Source organism: Dermacentor andersoni, chromosome 7, assembly GCF_023375885.2.
Source record: "Dermacentor andersoni chromosome 7, qqDerAnde1_hic_scaffold, whole genome shotgun sequence".
NCBI classification, from domain to species: domain Eukaryota; kingdom Metazoa; phylum Arthropoda; class Arachnida; order Ixodida; family Ixodidae; genus Dermacentor; species Dermacentor andersoni.
The window spans coordinates 164645984-164670227 of NC_092820.1; the positions used below are offsets into that span (position 1 = coordinate 164645984).

Sequence of the window (24244 nt, forward strand, 5' to 3'; positions counted from 1 at the left end):
GTCTTGTTGTCTTTGTAAATGTTCATCGCCCTTATTTTTTCATCTTTTGTATCTAATTTTCAGGGCATACATCCTTTTATTTTCGTTACCTGGCTGTCACAAACAGAAACACGGCAAAGCAGCAACACGGCATGCCTCCTTGCTCCTTCCATTTGTCATTGAAAATTGCATTATCTCTTGCGCAGTTCTCTCATGATGCCACGCAAACGTGGCCAGCTGTCCTCACATTTGCAACACAAATTTTGCATAGAGATGCTGTACTGAAGTTTTCAATGCGGCTGGCAGCCACTTGACACGCAGCCTTACACAAGGTGCAAAGTCTGACGTCAGGAAGTTGCGTTGGCGCGGCCGCCAGTTTTGGTGCGTGTGAGAACAAACTGAAGAGGCAAGGGTAGGAGTGGGTCTCATTTAAATTCACCAAGTACACGTATTCTTTTTGCCAAATTTTCCGCAACCAACGACACTGTCGTCAGTAATGAGGCGTCGTTCAGATCCCGAAGTCACTGACGGCAGTTATGCACATTTCCTTTAACGTTTTACCAGACAGATTTCCAGTGCAAAGTGGCGAAGTGTATATGGACAAGACGCTGTCCCAGGGACCTCACTGCAAAAAAAAAAAAAGAAAAAAGAATTGCATGCGGGCTTGAAACAACGTTCATTCCACTACGGCTTTCTTAGTGAAGCTGCATTTCCACGAAATGACGCTGGTTCAGCTGGCGGGCCAACCTGACGTAGCCCGATGCAGCCAAATCATGCCGGACACAAAGACGCTTCAGGGGCTGAATTCACAAGGCTTGTTGTTCGGCAGTGATGTTTGCCGTTGGCCGACCGTCCTCGCTAATGATGTGTCCAGCTTCACATTTGGCTGAAATTTGCTCTTAGGAACAATTGTAGCGTGAGAACATTTCGTGAATATGGGCCCAGATGAGCTGTTATCTGCGCGACTCATTGCAGCTGAGCCTGGTCACCCTTGTGTGTGGAGAGTAAATCAGTCATCAATTCCGTCAGGTGAATCCTGCCGCAGCTTCAGCTACCTACATATTTTTAGTTTGATGACCTGAGGCTCATGTTCACAAGCACACTATCAGTGTTACTCGCTGAAACTGGGGCCGAATTCGCAAAAATCTTCGTTAGTAATAGCTCCTTGCCATTGGACTGCGGCTTTGAGCTAATAATACGTCCAGTACAAGATTGACAAGAATATGTTCTTATGAACAACTACTGCGTAACAGTTTTCTGCGAACACGTGCGCTGGTTTTGTGCTCCACCTACTGTAGAGAAAATGAAGGGAGTCGCGGCTCCTCGATAAACGCTCCTGGGCCATTTCCGAGCTATAATTCTGCAACCACACTCCGAGAATACACTCGGAAGCAGTTCACAAAATGCAAGCGTGCCGCTCAAGCTTTAACTCCTTCTTGCAGGAACTTGCGGAAGTCCATTACTGAGGGGCGGATGCTTCTTCAATCGTGAAGTGGCATTGACCTTGGTACACTTCGCTGATTATGAGGAGAACAACTAGTCGAGGTGCTTCCGTGAGAGCAGATGCAAGTTACCGTCGCTCTTCCGTCTGCTCTTACCTTCCCGTGAATGTTCTTGAACTCGTTCATGACCTCCTTGACGGCGATGGCGGCACCGACGGCGCACTCCGCGACCAGATTGTGGCCACAGGCATGGCCGATCTCGGGCAGGGCATCGTACTCGCAGAGGAACGCAATCGTTGGTCCTGCACCGTGTCGACGACGACGGGAAAGCAATTGCTTTTGCCAAAATATAAATGAATTAATTACTGGATGAACGAACGAACGAATGAACGAACGAATGAATAAATAAATGAATGAATGAATGAATGCAATTATTTTGACAGATACTGTGTCATCATTAACGTCATCGTAATCAACAGAAGCCTATTATTGGTTGAATAGGCTTCCAATTACCCATGTCTCGCGCTATAGCTGATTCCAAGTTATGCCCGCGTATTTCCTAATTTCATCAAACCACCAAATTCTAAGGAGTCATCGACTGCGCTTGCCTTCCCTTGGCCCTTATTCGGCAACTCCTAGTAGACGACCGGTTACCTGCCCTGAGGGACATTTGTCCCTGATGACCATGCGGTCACATGCGATGGATGGAGGGATGCATGAACGGATGGCCATTTTGGATAGATGGATCCATCTTCAGGGCCATCCAGCTTAAATCCTTGATCACGCCAGCGTGCCTATACTTTTGTCATCACCGCTCCAACACTTCGTATCCCAACTGCCCCGCTACGTAAGCAAATGTAGGAGACATCCTTTTCTCTTTTCCCGTAGCCCTACAATCTCCTCGCTACCATAATCCCCCTTTCTCCCCACTGGCGGGTGTGGTTGGTGTCATAGGCTTTTGCCGACCAGCTGGCCATGGTCGTCCTAGCAGGGGAATATCTAAAGGTATTAGTCCGACCTGGAATAAAATATGTTCTCTCTCTCAACGATCATAGGTCCGGCACCATGCTGATCACGCTGAGCACGATTGAATATATTACGCCCACCACCACATGTGTACACGCAGGTGAAGCTGGCAAGAAGGTTCACGCACCATAATATATCTAGAGAGATGTGGAGTCCGCAGATTCACATGTGATGCCTGTTTATTCCTGCTCTTGTGACCTGCCCGCAGCGTTGTTTCGCTTTCGTGCACGTAGACTATACATGGAACCGAGAACTGGTTATAGCAGCAACATTGTGTTTTCTAATATTAGAAACCCCTCATCTTTTCTCGAGCGGCGTGTTATGGCTGCTATAAAACATTCGCCTCCTCAAAGCCCCATAGAATCAGGTAAACCGTGCGTTTGGGTTCCCTGACCTTTGGAGCCATCACTTTGCTACCCGATCCCTACGATAGGGTCCAGGAGGCGTACGCTATCAAGCCAGCCTAAAACCCCTGCATCTGCAAGGAGTAGCGACAAGTGCGGGCAGCGCCTCCTGGTTTGTGCCCCGGAAGAAAAAATTATTTGCGCGAGCCATGGGAGCCTCGTTACATTATGCGGTTGTATGGCACTAGGCGGCAAATGCGGGGATTTGGCGTCTCTTTTGAACCCATTCGCTCCTTTTCCCTTTGCGTGAAGAAACGGAGAAGAACGCAGCAACTGCAGAAGCAATTATCGTGATATCAAATAAATATCATAACAAAGGCAATGTACAGGCGCGAACTTGCGTGCCGGTCGAGACCGGAGAACGATGCTCAGGATGCGAGTCTCGTATACCAGCTGCTCCTAGCACAAACCACAGGGCGTGATGATATCTTCCTATCGTGTAGCTCACCAGCGAGATAAAAGCATTCGGCTACCTTTCGAAGACCGGGGGGGGGGGGGGGGGATTTAAGCGAGCCAGTGGTTACGGCGCCGTACCGTGGCAGCTAGCAGCGCCAGTGCCATTTACTGTGGATTGCAGCACCATGATGTCAATATGCATTTATTACCATCCGTGGTAAGAAATGGGAGCCACGTTACATTAATTTATTTGCTGCATTTCTTACCCTCCGAAGTGACCTTAGTGTTGCGATCGAGTCCTGGCTGCTGCGGCCGCATTTCGATGGGGGCGAAATGGAAAACACCTGTCTATCGTGCATTGGGGGAACGTTAACCCCCGGTGGTCAAAATTAATCCGGAGTCCCCCACTACGGCTTTCCTCGTAATCATATCGTGTTTTTGGGTCGTAAATCCTCACACTTTATTTAATTTTTTAGCTGCATTTCTTTACGGTGCTGTATAGCGCTGTGTAACAGCACCGTGCTTTAGATAAGCAAGACGATAGTTCGAATTCAAGCAGGCTGTGGCGACATATCTTAGTTGTGACATGCGTTTTGAGTAAATTTACTATTATGTATTTGTTAACAGACCTTCTAAGATAACAGACGATTAGGCCGGGCTCAGTGAGACTTTTGAGACCGAGAAGAAAAAAAAAAGCGAGCAGTGGGGGAGTGGTAAAAACGCGTCTTCGAGAGCTGATATCTTGTCGCTCGCTACCTGACCCCAAGTTAAACTCAATGAATTTAAAAAAGGCTACACGTAACTACGTACGCATCAGTGATGTAGCGGTTAGATTCAGGTGCTTTCGCAACCAATCTGCCAGCACACGCTCGGAAAGCAAAGAGCTACGCCGCACTTGAGAACGTCACTCGAAGCACGTACTGACCGTCCAATCCTCCAGGTGCCGCGAACTCCGCTCTGAAGGCGGTGTCCATAAGGTACCGACGCCTGACGTTGAAGCCCCTGCGCTCAAGGAAATCGCAGAGCCTCTCGTGGGCCGTGGCCTCCTTCAGCGAGGTCTCCGGGTTGGCCCACAGGAACTGACTCAGATCCCACAGGTCTCCGGCACTGGTCTCGACCGCCTGATGCACCGTCGCGTCCAGTGCGAGAGCCATCACGCCAATACCGCGATATGCTGTCAGGTTCCGCAGGAACAGTCTTCTGGAACCAGTGCAGGATCGTCACGGGTACAACTTTCGGAGTCTTTGTGCAGCCTAAACGTTCGCGTAGCTTTCGCACTGTCTGCCACTATTAATTGGTAGACGCGTCCGTCTACTAGACGCTTTACGACAGACAGAGTTCCTCCCCGACTCTCTTGAGACCGGGGCTCTCTCGCACGCTCGTTCGACCCTTCCTGGCCCTTCGCAAGATATAAGTCACGATGATGATCATGACATGTCACATACTCGAAGCGGGGGATTGGCCAACAAGCAAGCGGCGGAGTAAGTGAGCGAGAAACTCGGCCATACGTTGGTGTTCAATGACATGAGGATGAGGGTGATTTCTACCTCAGTGGCACACAAACCAACTGGGGGGATAGGCCAAGAACGAGGTGGCGCTATAACAATAACGTAAATAAGAACACAAAGGAAACGAAACCTAAACCAAATAAAACTGTGCGTATTACGGTTGTCAGCCTTGCACCACAAGAATAAATAGAAAGAACTTCGACTCGGTGGACGTGATCAGTTCTTCCTGGAACCTTTCCCAGTGTTAATGCTTCCGTCGATGCCTGGTCTCCCACTCTCATGTGCCACCAAGTGAGCGTACATGACACGCACGATGTTATCTGCAAACGCCGTAAGTGATGAGAGCTTCGCGGAGAAGTTTATGTGGGAATGAATGTGTAGAGGTCATTTTCATTCTCCACCCCGAATTACGACGGCAAGAAGGCTGCAATGATGAGAAGCTGCGCATGATGATGATGAACCCCGACAATGGCACATGCCCACAACGGGGAAACGGCAAGAAGCGTGCGGCAGAGCAACAATAGCGTCCCATAATTTCCTTGAAACAATGATGATGGTGATGATGATCATTTATCGGCACCCCCTTAAAAAAGAGGCGGTGACAAATGGTGACTTAGTTTGCTTGAGTTATTCAGGTATGCCATACATGCTTTTCATTCTGAAATGTTTGTATACATCTCCTTAATGTTTTTTTCTCCCATTCAAAACATCTATATCTACCTTGTACCGATACCTATGCCTGTAACGGATCTAGTCGTATCAATCTCTTTGCTACTTTTTTCCCTCCTGTACACTAAACGTCTCTTACTTATCTCGACTAGTGATTGGTTGATGCTTCAGCCCACGCTAAATCCAAGCACTTCTGGAAGGTGTACGTTACCTACACGTATCACTGGGTGAGACGTGTAGACCTTCGCTTTCCATTAGGATGTGCTGAGTCGTTGTTCTGTCATTAGGATGTGCTGAGCCTCAACTATCAAGGCGTTTGCCATACATGCTTTTCATTCTGGCATTTTTGTATACATCTCCTTAATAATTCTCCTCTTATTCAACACTTCTATGCCTACCTTGCACCGCTACCTATGCCTGTAACGGATCTGGTACAGATTTCCCGTTATAATTTCTTTCTTGCAATTCTTGTAAATCTTCTTTGTCTCCATTCTTTGGATGCACTTAGACGTCTCTTTTTCTCTCACTTTCTTTTTGATGACCCCTAGTTGTCAATTTACTCTTTCAACTACCCTGTACTTTGGTTGCAACTTTCTTGACCTCTTCCTCCATTCTGTGTCGATACTTTTCAGGTGCAGATATACTTTTTATCCATGTTCCTTAGTTTTTCTCCGAAACTTCGTTTGCCTGTACTCGTTCAGCTTCAAAAGACGCCTAACCCATGTCACCCTGCATTGCCTCATTTGCGGTTTTACCGTGGGCTTCCAAAGCCAACGGGCCTACCAATCTTTGGTTAACTTCCAACCTTGACAAGACGTCCCGATTTTAAACACAGAATGGAATTTGAGAACGTTATCGTTGGCGCCAGTACTCCTTTCCAGAAACCCGCACTGTGCGCAGCGACCCCTCATGGTCAAGCACGGAGCGGGGACAATCCCGTCGAAAAAAGCGTGTCGAGTGAGGATTTTAACGCGACAGCGTTAAGCAGCTCGTGTCGCAGAAAAGCCGGTGTTGGAGGCGTTGGTCGTGAGCGAAAAATCCCGGAAGGCAATTCATAAATAAAAACAACTTGCAAGACGGGCTGGGTGGTAATCGAACCAGGGTCTCCGGAGTGTGAGACGGAGACGCTACCACTCAGCCATGAGTTACATGATTCAAAGCGGGACAAAAGCGACTCTAGTGAATACGGTGTTGCTTTAGAAACGTGCCGTAGAAAGTTATACTGCGGTGTATATCGGTAATTATGAGCATGTAAATTACAGAAGTCCCAGTTAAACGAGTAGCGAAGTACGTTTCCGCTACATTTCTTCTGCGCTTGGCGCACACGCAGAGCCATCTTGCGGCAAACACAGAAGACCCCCTTCTCGCAATGTACGGCGCTGCCCCGACAGGTGGCGCGCCACTCGCCCGCTTCTCCCCTTCGTCTCGTCAAAAGCATGCCGAGCGAATGAGTGGGCGGTGCGAACGGGGTGCGATAACACTTTCGCGTTCTACTCTTGAAGGCGAAGCTTAAGCGTGCTCCAATTTTCTTTCTTTTTTTTAACTTTTCATGGGAGGAACATGGCACAGCTTTATCTACAGCTGCGGACGTTTATGGCTGCGGTGCCTGGCGCTGACATTGAGAAGCCCTAGCAGTGGTAAGCAGCGTACGCCATCTGTCGCCTTCTTCACCGGTGTTGACTATCTGCTGTCCGCAGTTCGCACAGTTACGGTTACGCTATTCAACCACAATACTTTTTACTATTGCACCCCATGCAACACTGTTTTTCTGGGTGCGCGAGTGGCCAGTGTATCTCTTTTATAGTGGACTGAAGGTGCGCATCGGTAGGGCTTATCGAAGATGAAGAGGCGCACTAGTTCGGGCCGTTACGTACTTTTTATCTTGCTTCTTGGACAATCGCCCACAGTGGGTAGGAGCCACATACTTGATAGAAAACAACAACAACAAAATTAAATAATGGCGTTTTACTATCCAAAACCACGATTTGATCATGAGGCACGCCGCAGTGGGGCACTCCGGAAATTTGTACCGCCTGGGATTCTTTAACGTGCAACTTAATCTAAGTACACTGGTGTTATCGCATTTCACTTCCATCGAAATGCGGCAGCCGTGGCCTGGGATTCGATCCCACGACCTCGTGCTTAGCAGCCCAACACCATAGCTACTAAGCAACTACGGCGGGTGACGACGACGACGACGGCACCACCACCACCACCCCATTAGCTCCGCCTCATTTAAGCTTAGTTCATATGGTATGGGTCCCTGGCCACCGAGATATTCATATTAATGAAATAGCCGATTCCTTGGCCAGAGCTTCTTTAACAGGCCCTGTGTTGTCTCTGCTGCCGGCAACGGCGCACGTCACTGCAGCCAGATATAGACAATTTTCTTTGAGCGATGACAAAAAAGCCCTGTCATTAGCAAAATGCACAGATTTTTCGCATCTAAATTATTCTTGGAACCGAAAATGGTGTCCTAACCGGAAATTCGAAGTTTCATTTACTAGGCTGCGTTGCCGTATTCCAACACTTAATTTTTACTTGCACAGGTGTGGTCTGGCGGTATCCCCTCTATGCTACCTCTGCAATGAAGCCGAATCTATAGATCATTTTTTATTATCTTGTCGGCGATTTTCTGTTCACCGAAAACTATGTCTAGAAATCCCACTTCAAAATTTAGGATTACCTTTAAACAGCAGTACTATTCTCTCCCTTGGAGCAACAGTATTGGGATACAGCCACAGGAACATATGCCTAGCAATTTATAATTTTCTATGTGGCACAAAAAGAATGCCTTGTTAATAGTTCTTAGTTTCCACAATTGATTTACTTCTACTTCAGTCTACGAAATTCAAAAAATATAAAAGCACAAATACACAGTTTAAATCCTTCTAGTATTGTTCAAAAATTTAGCTTACCCAAGTCCAAGTATATGTTTCTTTTAATAATTTAGTATTCCTATCAACGCAAGGTTTACTATAGTATTGATCACTAGTTTTACTCAGGTATTCACAGTTTATTTTTCATCTTGGATTACATATTTATTTTACTTTTTGTGTTCGTTATTTATTAACCAAATTCTTTTATTCATTCAATCATATTACCACCCGATTCGTGGCCTATCCCCCCTAGTGGGTTTGTGCCATTTGTTGAGGATTCATCATCATCATCATCACCACCACCAACAACAACAACATTGACAAGCCTGGTCTGCCTTCCCCACCTTTGTGTCCCTTATGCAATGAAAGTGAATCTCTGCCAAACTGCCTTTAGCGCGCAAAATATTTTTAGACGAACCATCCTGAAACCTTGGCTTGAGTAGGGCTGTTCCGGTAACTACTTCCTTTGGTGCTACCCAACTGGTCTACAGACACAGGAACGTTTGGGAAGCCCTCTGCAGTTTACTGCACAATAAAAAAAAAATTGCTTACTAAAATGGTTATTTTTCCTGTTTTATGATCATATGCATATATACAGCAATATTGTGATATTTAGCCTTCATATCCGTAAGAGTTGCGACTTTATTTCACAAATACAGGTTACTAATTTTATTTCAACTTAGTTTCCTCTAAAAAATAGCCTTTGCATCACCAGCTTCATGGCCAATATACCACAGAGCGGATTGCGCCCATTTCACCAAGGAACAATAACGACAACGACGTTTCTGGGGGCTGTTAATAGTAGTAAGGACCGAAGCCAAATGCATGCTTTTGATTTACGTAACCTTCAGTAATTATGGGAAACAACACATCGGGTGATCACCCGGGGAAGTACGTAGTATTTCCAATACTAGCTTTAGAGGCGAAAAAAAAAAAGGACACAAGCTCCGCAATAAAAAAAGGCAGTAAATTCGTAACCGGCAGCATTCATTGACAGTGAATAACAGCGGTGCAATGTCTATCTACGGCAATTCTCCTCGGTTCGATGATCATTTCGGTGAAATTAGTTCTGAAAATTCTTCACTAACGGGTACCTTTTATATCGTTTCTGAATACTTCAATCATAATTTTGTTTCAGTAATTCTGACCATGCACTTACGCACTACTCCTGTGGTCAGGAAAGTGGAACTGAGCCTGCCAGTATAGTAAGTCGTTCAATCGCTGTTGTATTCAGTTTGTGACGAGAAGTAAATGCACGCTTACAATCATTAATGGCTGCTAGTTCTTCAAAAAACACAATCGCGACGTTGAGGCTAGGTAAATAGCGCTTTTAAAAGGCTCAATTACTTACCTATAGAAATCGCACACATGCCCCAATAAAGGTCCCCCCTGAATAGGTTTTGCGTGACAAAAGAGGGACGGTGGGAATAGCCTAGAAGTGCTTTGATCGAGCGGAGTTTGCGCATACAGGGTTTTTATTCTATGTAGCTTGAAAGGGAGCAGCTATAGTTGTTACCAACGTAAGCGGACGACACCTTCATTCCTTTTATTGTTATCACATAAAACAAAAGCGTACACTGAAAACACGATCCCACGAGGGAGGCGCTGATACGATTAGCCCCGCGTTTGGTTCATCGCGCACCGCCAGGGACGAGCAATGTGTTCGTGTGCACTCTATCGCAGCTTTCACTTGGACGGCACGCGACTGTTCTTCCACGTCGCGAAGTCACTCCGCACCCGCGCCATGAGTCCCGCGTCCGACATCAGGTCCAGCGCCGTGAGGGCGAGGGCCTCGGCGACGCGCAGCGCTGACCGGTGCGCTCTGTCGGTCGCCGCGGCCTCGGCGAACGCCTTCGTGTGGATCATCGACGGGGCCCCGATGTCGAAGGAAGGGTGCATGGCGGGCAGCACGTACGACACGTTCCCGACGTCCGTAGAACCGGCAGTCCTGAGGGTCACACCCGGATCGGCGTCCGCAAATACGGCACCTGCGCCCGTTGCACAACTCTACATTTAAGCGAGATCCCGGAGAAAAGAACAAAATCTTGGAGCACGCTGAAGCTTCGCCTCAAAAAGAGTGGAATGCGATAGCATTCAAAGATCCCTCACTGCTTCTTCTCACGCTTCAGGCAACCGCCGCTTACGTAACCGTAATGTATACCGGGATACGCTGGCGGCGAACACTATGCGCGAAGGCGATTAAACGAATTTTGAAGATTTTGCACCTTGCTAAGAGCATTGCGCTTGCGATGGCGGTTTGATGTTCGAAGGTTATTCGTGTTTCGAATATATGTCAGTTGCTAGTCCAGCGATGTGGTGTCTCTTCTTTCTGTCGTGTCCGCGTCTCAATTTTTTCGCTGGATTTCTCAATATAAACATAAACCAACTGGCCCAGCAAGCAGCTCTTATACTGTTCAACCTAGCTAGATGCAGAATACACAGGGCAGTACAACAAGTTCAAGACATCAAATACATAATTTATGTAGCTGATATCACGACCTGGATAAAAAGAGGATCCCCATGTCTCATACAAAGACACCCTTCAACAGGAGGAGGAGTAGATTTTAATGAAGAGAAAGGAGGAGGGGTCGGCCTGGAGAGCGTGTCTCTAGCCTCCTACTCCTCACTGGGGAAAGGGAAGTGAGAAATACAGGGAGAGGTATAGGTGGCGCGTGATTGTTATGGTACAATGAGATACTATATACACGTTGTCCAATATGCGGATACGCACTGTAGACGCAATACACGCAAGAGTAATCTTGTCCACACAAATTGACAAGTAATCTGGTCAACAGGCTTTCAACAACGTCTAGGCTGCGGCGGCACAAATTTGGCTCCGATGTGCTCCTCAAAAATCAGGACTTCTAGTACATAACCCCAGGTGGAAAACCCCGTGCATCACGATTATGTGTGAGAACACACCCATACCCCAGCTCAAATATTTAAGTATTCTAGGGCTCCATGTACAGCAAGACGGTGGCCCCACCGCTACAACACTTACTTGGACAAGGAGAGCAAGTTTTTCACGTGATGCGAAAAAACTGAACTAAAAGAAGCAGGCGTGCTACGTATGCCTTCGCGACGCGCTACTTATATCCAGACTCAGATACCAGTTGCTTTATACCAATCTCCGCAAACAAGAAACGGCACGCATCGATGCGTTAATTCGCAAGGCTACCAAGCTAGCAATGGGACTCCCCGTCAGAGCAAGCACACTACTGCTTGTCGACACGGGATTTCACAATACCATCACCGAAATAATTACCACGGAAAAACGGATGCAAGAACAAAGATTCCAACAGACTGCGCAGGGTAGGCACATGCTTCATAGTGTATACTTTCAACCATCGCCTACACCCGTACCAGCCACCTTATTACTTGCACCGCAAAGGTGACTCCTCAAAATCGCACCACTCCCCATGCACATGTACCTTGCGATAAATAAGGCTAGGCGGACACGGAGGGTAGGATATCTTCAAATACACATAGGGCGCTATCCACATGGGACATATTACTACCCGTATGCTAGCGTCTAAGACAAAGGCACTGCTATAGCGGTGGTGGATCACACCCTTCCGACGATATACAGTGAATTAATTTCAAACACTAATACGACCACAGCAGAACTACAAGCTGTAATAGCAGCGATACAACTCCAAGTGAGTGACGCTTATCGCTACACCCATCATATTTACTCATTCAATGTCAGTATGCAGAAACCTCACACACGACTACTTACCTAAACATAGCATAAAAGAGGTGCAAGAATATGTCCATCGATAAGTAGAGGTTGTCCGAATTACAGGTCATGAGGGGATGTTGGGCAACGAAAGAGCTAACCAGCTTGCCTGCGATATGATACTCCAGACTCCCAACATCCCGCGACCAAATCTATTCGCCTCACCAACTACTATAACCCCCATTTAGGGAAGAGCGCAGCGTATACCTTAAGCTACGCCAATAAATTACAAGGCCACCGGGCACACTCATCCGACAAGCTCAGACGAACACCCTGCTCATTCCAGCACGGAAACATCTCTTCCAAGGCCCGCTTACTGAATACCTCCCTCGCTGTAGCCACTGTGGGTGCATCCTCCCAAGATGTCGCACATCCTATGGCAATGCCATCAAAAACTACCTCCTTTACCAAACCCTCATCTGTCCCACCTATCCTTTCCGCCGAGTGGCTGACCGCCACAACCACCCTTCAGGACCAACAATTCCTTGCGGACTTTATTGACCTAGCGCTAAAGCAAGCCACAAGCAAGTCCCTGGACTGAGGGCACTAATGCATTTATTTTTTATCGTAGCATAACGTGATTTCGCTCTCCCTAGCGGTGTATGAGAGGCGGCTGTACACATAAGCCTACTCCTTACATGTGTGTTGCCTACAGCAGCGCGAGCGCCGGCGTGGAAGGCGACTGCAATCCTCCTCTCCCGCCGTCGCAGCCCTCTGCCGCTAGAGTGTCAGGCAGATGAGACCGTAGCTCACATTCTCCTAGAATGTTGAACTCACAACGACGAATGGACACCCGTATGATGTCTACGTGCCGACGTCTCAACTTCCGGAAGGCGAGCCTTCAGGACCTCTAGCGTTTCCTCCGAGGCCACGGGCACTGCGCAGCAGTGCATTATAGGTTCCACAAGGCTTTGCGGAGGACACCGACCCCCACGGCGACGTCTGAGCATACATGGTCCGTAGACTCGCCCAAAACCGCGGTGCTGCACGAGCAATAACTATTCCTGTCCGTTACGTTCCCTGTTGTCGAACATGCCACGCGCATGCACTTACATTTAGCCTCCTCCTTCTACTTTCTCTCTTTTTTTCCCCTCCCATTTCCCTTCCCCAAACACTACGGTTGAGGTTTCCACCAGTGTGGGAGACAGCGATGTTTTTTAGAGCCACAACTCTCTCACTCTCCCGCAGACACCACAGGGGAAGTGGGCGGTGGGAGAATGCTGTCCTTGCTGAGCGGTTCACCACAGCGTCACTGCAAGTACAAATCTTCAGACGCCGCAAAGCTCTCACGAGGCAGCACGTGCGTCTCAGAGGGCCATCATAGTTGGCGACAGGAGGTGAAACGTGCCTCGCAACTCGCATGTTCCAGAGCACACGTCCTTTGCGTTGGTGTATAACCGCGGTGAAAATTGTACCACCACCGACCAGGTGCATATAGTGAAATTTAGCTGGTTTACCTGGATTACTGAAAGAGGTGGGCATTACCTTCGCGACAAAACGCAATTTTCAGGCTAGAACATCAGAACATTATCTAATTAACTTGATTATTCTTGTTATGCTTTACGTTGCAATTGCGAAATTAATACACGCAGAAGAGCGGTGAAGTCACGCTTGCTCACCAGAAATGTTAACAATGGCACCACACTCTCGTGTTACCCTTCCCTGAAATCTGCTGAAGGGAGTGCGCCGGTGTTCCAGTTAAAACCACCACGAACTGCAAGGGTTACGCGTTTTGGAAACGTTTAGCTAGAACCGTCAACATTTATTTCGAAACCACATCTTCAGAAAGAATATTTGGAAAGCGACGCAATTCTTAAGATGTAGAATTCGTTCTAAGCAGACGTGACTTTGCTCAACTTCCACTTGGCAACAACATTAACGCCGACTCTACCTTTTCTTTCGCAGACAATTTTGCCTCCTTATAGGGACCATGCGCTTCAGAGTCGACCAGGGTGCTCCGGTGCGGTCGAAGCACCCTAAACTCGGCGGCGGCAACGCAATACGCTCCCTACGCGAACGTTCAGCAAATGTTCGAATTGTCCACGGATCCTTCTGCTGGCGCGGTGTACAGGCGTAACCACCGGTACGGGGCTGGAGCTCCTGCTGCTCGGAGGGGTGTTGTGCATAGATTAGATTACCCCGCACCTCCACCAGTTTGTCACGCGCTAACACAGGAGTAAGTGACAGTACGAGCAGCCAGAGACGAAAAATGCCAAGCACTAAGCGACGGTTCTCCAGCTGGCGCGGGATCCTTGACCTCGTCGTCTTCTTCGCCGTTTTGCTGGGTACGCAATGCTGAATGGTCGCTGGCTGATAACACCAGGTGGCATTATTTTATTGATGTTGAATAATGATTTCTAATGATATTTCCTTCGGTACGGGGCGGCAACAAATAGCCACCTAGCCTCGTTGACGCTAGCCAGGCTTTATATTGCAGTCTGGCATTTTGCCTATCTGTACTTGTAAAATTAACCACGCCTGTTGCGACGCTCCATCCATTTCTTCCCCACTTTTTTCCCCACCGATAACCTGAACTAAACGACTCTTGCTTATTTTAAATTGTCTACCTGGACACTGAGCGTTTCATGAATGTGACTTCCGCCAGTTCCAGAAATCCCTCTCGAAGCGCTGAAGCATCGCTGCCGTTAAACGCGCAATTTACGGCGACCGTTTCCTCTTTTAACGGGCCGGCCGGCATTGCGCGGAGGTGAACGCTTCTTACCGAGAGCCTCGCTGTGCTTCCTGTAGGTCTCGACGAGAGCCTCGTTGTGGATGACCTCTTTGTATTCCAGGCCCAACTCGAGGTCGATACCGCAGCCCGTGGCCTTGGCGGCCGCCTGGAAGCCCTTCTCCGCTCGTGCAACGAGCGAGTGCTTCTCGGCATCGTCGGGAGCCCGGATGTGGCAGACGAGGCTGCTGGACTCGGAAATCACGTTTGCTTGCCCGCCACATTGTTTCACCACGCCTGCGTCGTGTCGCGAGTCAAATGAATTACTATCTTATCAAGTTGTGACGTCAGTATCATATATTTCATTTGATTTATTAAACCCTTAGGCGCCCAGAGGCATTAAGTAAGGGGAGGGAGGGGAGCACGCAAGCAAGTTGCGTAGTAATCATTATGTATGGTTTAGAGAACAATAGAACATTCAAAAATCAGCAGTGGTTCAGAAATAGCCCACGACAACAACACTAACAAACAAAAATTTACATTGCCTCTATACAGCACTGTACAGCGTAAAACAAACGGTGTTCATAATTGGCAATCGAAAAAAAAAAGTTGAAGCGGTATACGTGGAAGAAAACGTGAATATGCGTAGCAGAAGCGCGGCCAGAGTTGAGGCGGCAGTGAATATGTTCATACAATGAGTAGCTAGTTCCTCAGCGAAAGCTTCGCTGTCGATGCAAATAACATAGTCTTGCAAATGATTCCAGTCAACTATTGCATTGGGGAAAAAGTGTGTACTGCAGAGTTGCGATCATTTATATACACGTGTCAGAGGGCGACCCAGGTTCAAGTGAGCGGATAGCGTCGGAATGGTCTGAGCAGGACAAGACGTGGCTGAGGGTGACAGTAGAAACACGTGAGGACGGCACAAAAACATATTCAGGTGGTCGTCTTAGAGTGCTATGTATGTATATGTGTATATATATATATATATATATATATATATATATATATATATGCGCACACACACACACACACACACAACTGACAGCAGCCTGCTCCGGACCACACTAAGTTCCACACTTCACGTCGAGTGAGCTCCTGAGCAGCAATTTGCAATGTGGTGAACGCGGTTTAAATCATAGATGCAGGACCTCAGAGAGGTGCAACATACTGCTAACGCATAGAACGACAGAAAGCTGAGCTAGTTGGTAAGGATTCATTATGCAAGAAAACGTGAGGCGTGCAGACAGGACACAAGAGAAGTGTTCGTGTTGTCCACTTCTCTTTTCATGTGTCCTGTCTGCACGCCTCACCTTTTACTGCTAACGCAGTTGTCTCGCAGTTACCGCTTAGTCACCATTCATTTATTTCGCCCGGAGAGTCCCGTAGTGTTTAGGACCAAATGGCTGCCGAGCAGAATGAACCGCAAACATAGCCATTTAAGGCATGATTTAGTAGATAGGAAAAGCAGGCGCTAAATTACTTTGCACTACTCGCACATTGTTGTTTCGAAAGAAGTAAATCTTTGATTTGGGTGAGTTGGTTAATATTCAGCCTAGACTTTTTTCGCGGTCGAAAATTTCGTTGCAGCCGGCCTCTAATAGCGCGGTTCAGCTTCCACCAGAGGCAAATTGTTTTTTCCAGCCAGTTTCATTTCAAGTGCCCTCATTTTCACATTCCGATATAATATAAGGGTCGATTGTTCTACGGCTTCTCTGGCTTCACTGTGTGCGTATTAAGGTTGCGACACACTACGGTGCGTCTCGTAGCCACTGAATCGCTTAGGAACGTTCGACACCGCAATGCACCCCGCTCCGGCAATCCAGTGCTCACCAAGAACCCTGGCGGCTGGGTTGATGTGCTGACGCATCAGGGCCAGGTTGATGTACGCGGCGACCGCCGCGTCCTGGGCGTTCACGCCTTTCCACGGCGAGTGGGCGGCGTGCGCTGCCTTACCTTCGTACCGGACGTTCACCTGAGAGGAGAGAGAGTCGCGTTGGAAATTTGCATTTGAAGGGAAGCGAAGTTTATCGTGCTTCTCCGAAACGAAGAAGCAGGGACTGATGGCTTGCCAGTCTGACACGGCCGCGGCTCCCATTTCGTTTAATACCGTGCGAAAGTGCACACGGCATTGCACGTGATGACGCCCTTTAGACGGTGGTACAGGAAGTGCGCATTAAGCGTAGGTCGTGCGTTATACACAGAAACACGAAAGAGGCACATACATCACGAGCAGTAACCGCATTATTTAATTTCAGGAAAACAACAAGGAAGTGAAAACCAAGTGTCTTAAGAGGCGTCACATGAACTGCACTTATGTTTGCTAAAGAGACACCATACTATTAATAAAACACATAACCAACTATCAAACTAAGTAACATATGTATGCAAATAGCAGGCTAACAATTGCGGCTTAACGTATTCCTTTGGAAGCGATCGCAGACATGCAGTTTCCTACAATGTCCTAGAGGGAACTCTGGCGCTGTAGTCGTTGGCCCAACGTGGGAATGATGAGAAGTACATGGGTGTGTCTGACCTTCGTGCTTGTGGATTCAGACGTTGTTGTGGCGTTGTTTATTACACTATATAAATCTTACTGTCGTGAATTTCAGAGCAATCTATACTCTTCGAAGTACAGAAGTCTCCGCGAACACGCGCACTCACTACTAATTGCAGCGATGGAGCTTATCGAGGTAGCGAAATCGAAACGCACCACGCGTCTCAAGGCACTGGCATGCCCGCCATAAATTCATAAGGGCGTTTCACATAACTTGTCGATACATGCGTCTGTGGCTTAATGGTTTCAATATCAGGCTTCTGTGCTAGAGGTCCTGTACTCGAATCCTGCCGTCGGACAATTTTAATACTGCATATTTAATTATTTATTACGCAGTACATTGTTGAAAATGACGAGTTTTCAAAGTCACAAAGCCGTTTGAAGCCAGAAGGACGAAGTTTAGGCAAATCCATGCATTTCCCATAATTCCCATGCTGGTACAACCGCTGTGATTACTATAGTTCGCTCTAGTAATTATTGTATGAAACTCTATGATCGCAGAGATAGCAAACACCTGGGAAGCATTTGGCGCCATAATTCGCAAATGTGCCAGCATATCCGGGTGTTATGTTTCCTGCAAGTTCAGAAAGAAACCGACTGTAGCAAAGGGAACAAAGGGATGCGCTTTACAATGGCCCTGAAAACAGATCACGGGCACATCACCACTGTGACGGCAGATATTGAATAGTAGGGACATGGCAAAAAGCTATCTGCTGTTACGAGACATGTGCGCCGAAGTACTTTTTGGCGCTAAGCATCGCAGTGTTCCGAGAAGTGTCGGTTGCTGCGAGCACACAAGCAGCCTTTTGCAGACGGTCTGCAGTCGTGCTCTGAGTGCAAACCGCCAGTAATAATGGTTTTGTCAAAGAAAATCCGAAAACCTACAGAAGTAAGAATTTTACATATTTCTCAACCGACCGTGCGCAATACAGCCGACACTATGCGTAAGGTTGCGTCATCCGTTCAAAAAATTTAGACAGTCCAAAAAATGTATCCATAATTTTTCTGGGAAGTTTCTAATGTTTGTCAGTTGCCTGCCTATTACAGCCTTAAATTTTTCTCGCCTCGTGTCCATAACTTCGCAGCAGGCAGCTCGTGCGGAAGTCAGTCGGTTAACTTAAACAAAAGAAAATAAACGTCAGCTATGCGTTTCCCTGTAGGCAACACATGAACTTCGTAAAGCCGAATGGCAAACTAAAAGTTTATAAACACTCTACAAACCTTTAGGGCTGAAAATCTCCAGCGCTTCTACTGGCTCTAGCGTATGACCATGGCTGTGGGACTATGCAAGCATCCTTTCACTGTTGTCGTTACTTACCGTATGATACGGCACAACTGCCCGCAGTGAGGATACGCGCTAGTAAGGACACGGAATATAGTTTCTAGGGATAAAAAATTACACTATAGTTTTCTTCTCACTTCGGGCGACCACACAGCCGATTCAGTTGAAATGAATTGCATACGGCAAAATAAAGGCAGATTCAGATGGCTTCTGGAAGCGCAATCCTGAATTTTTGCCTAAAATGTTTACAGAAACGGCTCTAAATGGGTGAGAAGAAATTTGAAGCGTCACTTTTACGACGACGTAACTTTGCTCCAAAAACAGGTACTACAGGAAACTGACATTAAAATCACGTGATATGCCCCTATTGGAGCGTCTACCGCGACGACTATGATGCACTGGTTTACAGCGAATGTAAACACGGCTTCATATGGCTTACGAGAGCGTTGCAAAAACCTTTCAAGTTACTGCGATTCGTTTCATAACAATACACAATCTGCCAAATTTATTTCAAATGCTTATAGGGACACTAAAGTGAAAAATGATTTCTTCTGCATCAGTAAATTACCGTTCTACAACACCAAAAACACCACTCTTGCAACGCTAAGAAGTTTGGTAAGCCAAAAAAAGCGCAAGAACGAAATACGGGTGGCGACGCCTACTTAAGTTCCCGCACCTGGGGGCTGTGACGCCTTGGATATTGATGGCATCTTCTAAGGCCTACTAATTATATATAGCGATATAGCGGTACCGATTGACTACATATTGTTCTAAAGGAACCAAATATTAAACATGGCAAGTTTCGAGAACCTTTATTCAGCCAACGCAGCCCAATTGCGAAAACATACTTTGGAATCACTGACGTCACGCTGACGTACCGGCGCTGGGGTTTCGGCGCAAAATTCAATACTGATACTGGGACCTTCATTTTCTCATCTAATGAACTATATTTTTGAAATGACTGCCTGCAGGGTTCTCAAACAATGCTTCATTAGTCTAAACTGATCTATGGTTTCGCTTTAGTGTCCCTTTAAGCATTTCTACGCCTACCCAGCGAGAAAACCCATCCGTCCGTCACGTAAGACGTGGGCCCTACCTTCAAGATAGAGCTCAAAGCAGCGAGCGAATTCAGCTTCGTGATGCCTCTCGCTTCAACACGAACTGAATGCCGAGAACACGGAGCATATGAAGCTACGAGCACTCGGCGTACTGTGTCCTCATCGCATGTCGCTTTCCCGATCGGGCTCGCGCGCCTAGCTTCAACGCGAAATAAGCGGCGAGAACGTAAGTCCGCGGGGACGCGCCATACGCAGCCGCCGCCGGAGTATGGTTGATCACGATTGATAATGTTTTGATGCGGATGCGTAAGGCGCTAAAAAGTGATAACAGCTTACAATAGTGACACATGTACATCTATATCGGGTGACCACCTTTCACCGCGCCTAACAAATATTATCGCACAGCGCAGGACGCGCCTGCATGTAGAGGAAGTTTCTGGAATCTTATCGATGGTTCCATCCGCTGTCTGTGACCGAACCTTCTGTAATCTGATTGCATGTGCGCGCGACGCGAATAATGAAGAACTTTGTGGAAGACACGCGGGTGCCAGCGATTACTCTGGAGCGTTCGACGACTGATGTATAAAAGCCGACGCGCTTGACCCGCTGATCAGATTTTCTACGACCACCGAGTGTGTTCGCCGCTATCGTTGCTTCTGAGGGCACGAGTTCGCCCAGTAAAACGCCAGTTTCGTTAATCACAGTTTTGCTGTCTTCTTCAGCTTCGCTACTACGCGACAACAGGAACATGATCAGCGCACCTGGCGCCGCCGCCTACAGTAGTTTGATTGCGTCATCAATTCACCTTGCGCCGCCGTCCGCAGCAGTTCGTGTCGCGGCAGCCCTGTCGTTTATGCTGGTCATACCAAGTGTCGTAACACTGGCACTGTCACCCGGTGGCGTTGAGATGACCAAGCGGTACAATGCTTACACATACTTAGACAACTCCCAGAGATGTTCTTGCGGCATTATTTTTATCGAACGTCCCAAATCACGTAGTTGACAGTATTGTGATATCTATGTTCATCACGGATTTGAAGAGATGCAAGCTTGATACGTAATTGAAACAAGTTGATTCTTTTTTTTTTTGCAATTTCGCAAGTAAAAATTGGTGACCCGAATTAAGCATTTTTTTCTAACAGTCACGAGAAGTGAACTTGTATTTAGGATGTTACAGCCTTGATTGGAATAGGTTAATTGTTGTCGCAGTAGGAGCATTTTTGCGGCTGTGGCTTGTAAGGAAACACCATCCTAACGCCATCATCAATAACATATACTTACACGACTGTTCATTTAAATCATTAGTCATCCTTCCGCGACTCAGAATCTTACTGTAGGGACGAGTAATCGGTCGCGTAATCAACCAGCCACCACTAGCTAGGTATGCGAGACACGCTGATCCTCACTTGACGCCGTGCGTTGACGCGCAGCTTGAGCGTATCCTGGCAACTAGGGTGCGCCATGAGGGCCGCGTCGACGTCCTTGAAGGCTCCCTTCTCGAGCAGCAGCACCTTTCCACCAGCGCCTTCTTCGGCCGGCGTTCCCAACACGACCAGCTAGGAAGCGAAAGCATTTCCGCAGGGTCGTTTTCACTATCGTCGTCATCGTTATCAACGTCATCATCATCTTTATGTCCTTTGCAGGAAGAAGGCCTCTCCAAGCGATATCAAATTACCCCTTGCCTACTCTGTTTCTCTACCATTTCATGATTATGCTTCCATTCCCTTGGCACATAATCTGTATCTCAGACCACTGGTTACCTGCCTAACGCGTCACTTGTGCTGTACAGCTCCATTTCTACTTCTTAATGCACATCGCTGTCTTTGTGTCTCTTAACGTTACACCTATCGTTTTTCGCTCCATGACTCGTTGAGCGGTCACTTTGTCAAGGACCAAACAGAACAATTTATCGCGATGGCTACGCTTTACTGTAGATGTACGCCACAGTGAACCCGGTGAACGGCGCGCACAAGGCAAGCGACACGAACAGGACAGATACGTTGACTAGCTAGTGAATTCAGTCTCACAGTATATAAGGCACATGACATAAAAGCACGGCGCCATAATTAAGCCGCTCGACTGGCCGGCAAGTAAACGAAGCGAAAACAAAATATTCAGGGGCCAAGGTCCCCCAGAGGAGGGAATCACAATTAACCAGGCGTAGAACGATTCAGAACGTGATTGTCGAACGAGACCGAACGTCGAACGGCTCACGTCCGAGGCAAAACGAAATGTCTCACGAGTCGAATGAATGAATGGATGAAAACTTCATTTTCACAAAGGAGGTGTCCCGGCGAAGGTGGGACACCTCCGAGTCGAGTGTCTGCTATATATATATATTGGACACAGTCCCTCTTGCTGGACACTCCGTCGCGTTGGGAATGCAGGCTCATTGGACATTCGTTAGAAATGCAGGCTCGTTGGCAACTCACGCCGCAAGTGCTGCAAAACTAGACAAGGATAGTCAATTGACTCAGCTTTACGTCAGTCAAGTCGTCATTCATACAATTTTTCCCCTCACCCTCTATATGTTGGTTTTGATGTGTTTTCTTTACGGCCGGCCGGGCAACTTCCAGCGTTGTGCTTTTTGTGTAGTAAGATTTAATAGCGGACGACTCCGTATAAAAAAAAAAAAAGATCAGCTGATGGCTAGCACAGGTGTCCTGTTCGCATGACGTAGCTGTCTGGTCACACGTGCTGTACGCTTTGTTGCATGTAAGCCAGACAGTCAAATTCAGAACCCTCACATAGCGTGGTTAATCCAAAAGCCGCACAGGTGAGCAGCGCTAGCGAACGCACTGAACTGTTATTGCAGACTGCATTACGTTGGCGCGCTTATTAAGCAAACACACCGACTGCGACTTCGCCGCAGGCCATCTCTCTTAACCAGGGAGCCTATATATACCTTGCCCCGGACGGTGCCGAACTTTTTCATAGCCTCCAGGGCGGCCACTGCAGCGCCCATGGCCGCCTCTGCTATCAGGTTGTGGCCGCAGCCGTGGCCGATGTCCGGAAGTGCGTCGTACTCGGCCATCAGGCAAACTGTGGGACCTTAGACGACGGCGCCCGGTGAAGGAGCAAGAAAAATAGACTATGAGATGCCTCTGTTTCCGAGCATAAGACAGCGGAGTAAACGAAGGTGGCAACGAGCTAAAATTTATTTTTAGCTTAACGAAAAAAAGAAAACGTGACACCAAACGAGAAACGGATCAGTGGGTAAGAAAAAACAAGGAATAACAAAATGAGACCATGACAAACAATAAACACATCGCAACCCTAGTAACCTACGGATCGATGCAAATATTTTGATGCGTTCGTTCGTACAACGAGCGTGTGACTTGCTTGCACAAAGGCCTAAACAGGAAAAGTCGCCGCGCCCATCATAGTCCCTGAAATTGCACCTCTTTAGCAAGCAATGCGGGACGCTTTGTGAAAAAGTCCGCCTCAGGTATTTTTCTACGTCTACGGTCTACGGCATCTCTATGGCATTTAGCCTCCGTTCCGAATCCGAGTACTGCTGGCCAGTTTTTACAGGCAAACGAAACTATAGGTACCTAAGGTAATAAATAAAGAAGCGCATTTCTACGAGGCATAAAGCAGACAGCACACACGTGCGTTTGCTAGCAACCGTACTGGTGAATTCGGGGGGAATTTTGACACGACACTGGTGTCGACAAATATTGAAAAGAGGATCGCTCTCAAAATGTTATCAAGAGTATGACGGGATCCCGTCGGGTCACTATGGATAACGCTGAAATATCAAGACAAAGGCCGACAAAAAGAAAAGTGAAAGGTTAATGTTTTGGCTCCGACACCTGAGCCTCGTTCACAACGAGATGTAAAATGATGAATCAGTTGATTAGGCGCCCGTCGCATATTGTGAGGGAGACATCGAGTGGATGCTGGTGACTAATTGCCACCGTTTTGTCATATCACTCTAATATATATACTCTAACCACATTGCTTGCCTCCAAGCAATGCAAAAGAAGGACAAGAAGGAAGGAAAGAAAGGGAAAAAAAAGAAAAAAACAAGGTGTTTTTTTTTTACGTTGCACATTTCTGCATCAAGCGATACCAATCAACACTCTGTACAAGTACGCGGCAGCTACTTCTTTTCTTTTACATTGCCTAATTGATTTATGAAGCTAAGACTTTCAGTAATACCATATCAACAAGCCATGGCCTGCGCAGTTCTCGAAGAAACGGAGCTCATGCCGCGCTGCTACTACGAGCCGAAACATATTTTCGTTTTCCCAACTTCTAAAGCGTTTAGACTTTCGCTTAACGTTATCGTGCTGCGCACGTCAGTAAGACCGCCGCTCCAACTTACCATCGCTGCCACCAGGCGCGAGAGCCTCTGCCCTAAACGCCGTGTCCAGAAGGTACTTCCTCTGAACATCAAATCCTCGCTCTTCAAGGAAGCGCGTCAGGAGATCGTGAGCCTTCACCTCCTTGTACGCCAACTCGGGATTCATCCAGATGCCCTTGCTCAGCTCGCACAGTTGGGTGGCGTTTTCTTCGATAGCTTTGTGGACAGTCGGTGAGAACTCTGAGCTGGCCATGTCGAGGAGCGTTGATCGATTAGCGATGATATTTTAGAGACTGGAATCAGAATGCGAGAAAAGCCGAGAGTGCTG

At 47.5% G+C, this 24244-nt stretch overlaps 2 protein-coding genes across 3 annotated transcripts in view; both read right to left on the reverse strand.

The window, feature by feature from the left end:
• LOC126533310 (peptidase M20 domain-containing protein 2-like) overlaps nt 1-4401 on the reverse strand; it is an 18561-nt gene extending 14160 nt beyond the window's left edge. Inside the window, exons 1-2 of the mRNA XM_072289549.1 lie at nt 4173-4401; nt 1578-1723 (exon numbers count right to left, since the gene is read on the reverse strand). Coding sequence (XP_072145650.1) covers nt 1578-1723; nt 4173-4401 — 375 coding nt within the window. The remainder of the gene's footprint in view (nt 1-1577; nt 1724-4172) is intronic.
• Nucleotides 4080-23580, reverse strand: LOC126533210 (xaa-Arg dipeptidase-like). Of its 2 annotated transcripts, none has more exons than XM_055071834.2 (5): nt 22513-23580; nt 21014-21163; nt 16544-16685; nt 14765-15007; nt 4080-4447 (listed from the first exon to the last, which is right to left on the reverse strand). In XM_055071834.2, exons 1-5 carry the CDS (start codon nt 22639-22641, stop codon nt 4425-4427), a joined length of 687 nt encoding a protein of 228 aa, XP_054927809.1. In that variant the 5' UTR covers nt 22642-23580; the 3' UTR covers nt 4080-4424. The 2 variants fall into 2 exon arrangements, with proteins under 2 accessions (XP_054927809.1, XP_050036442.2); XM_050180485.3 differs by lacking the exon at nt 4080-4447 and adding an exon at nt 9835-10291.
• Between the last annotated feature and the right edge of the window lie 664 nt (nt 23581-24244).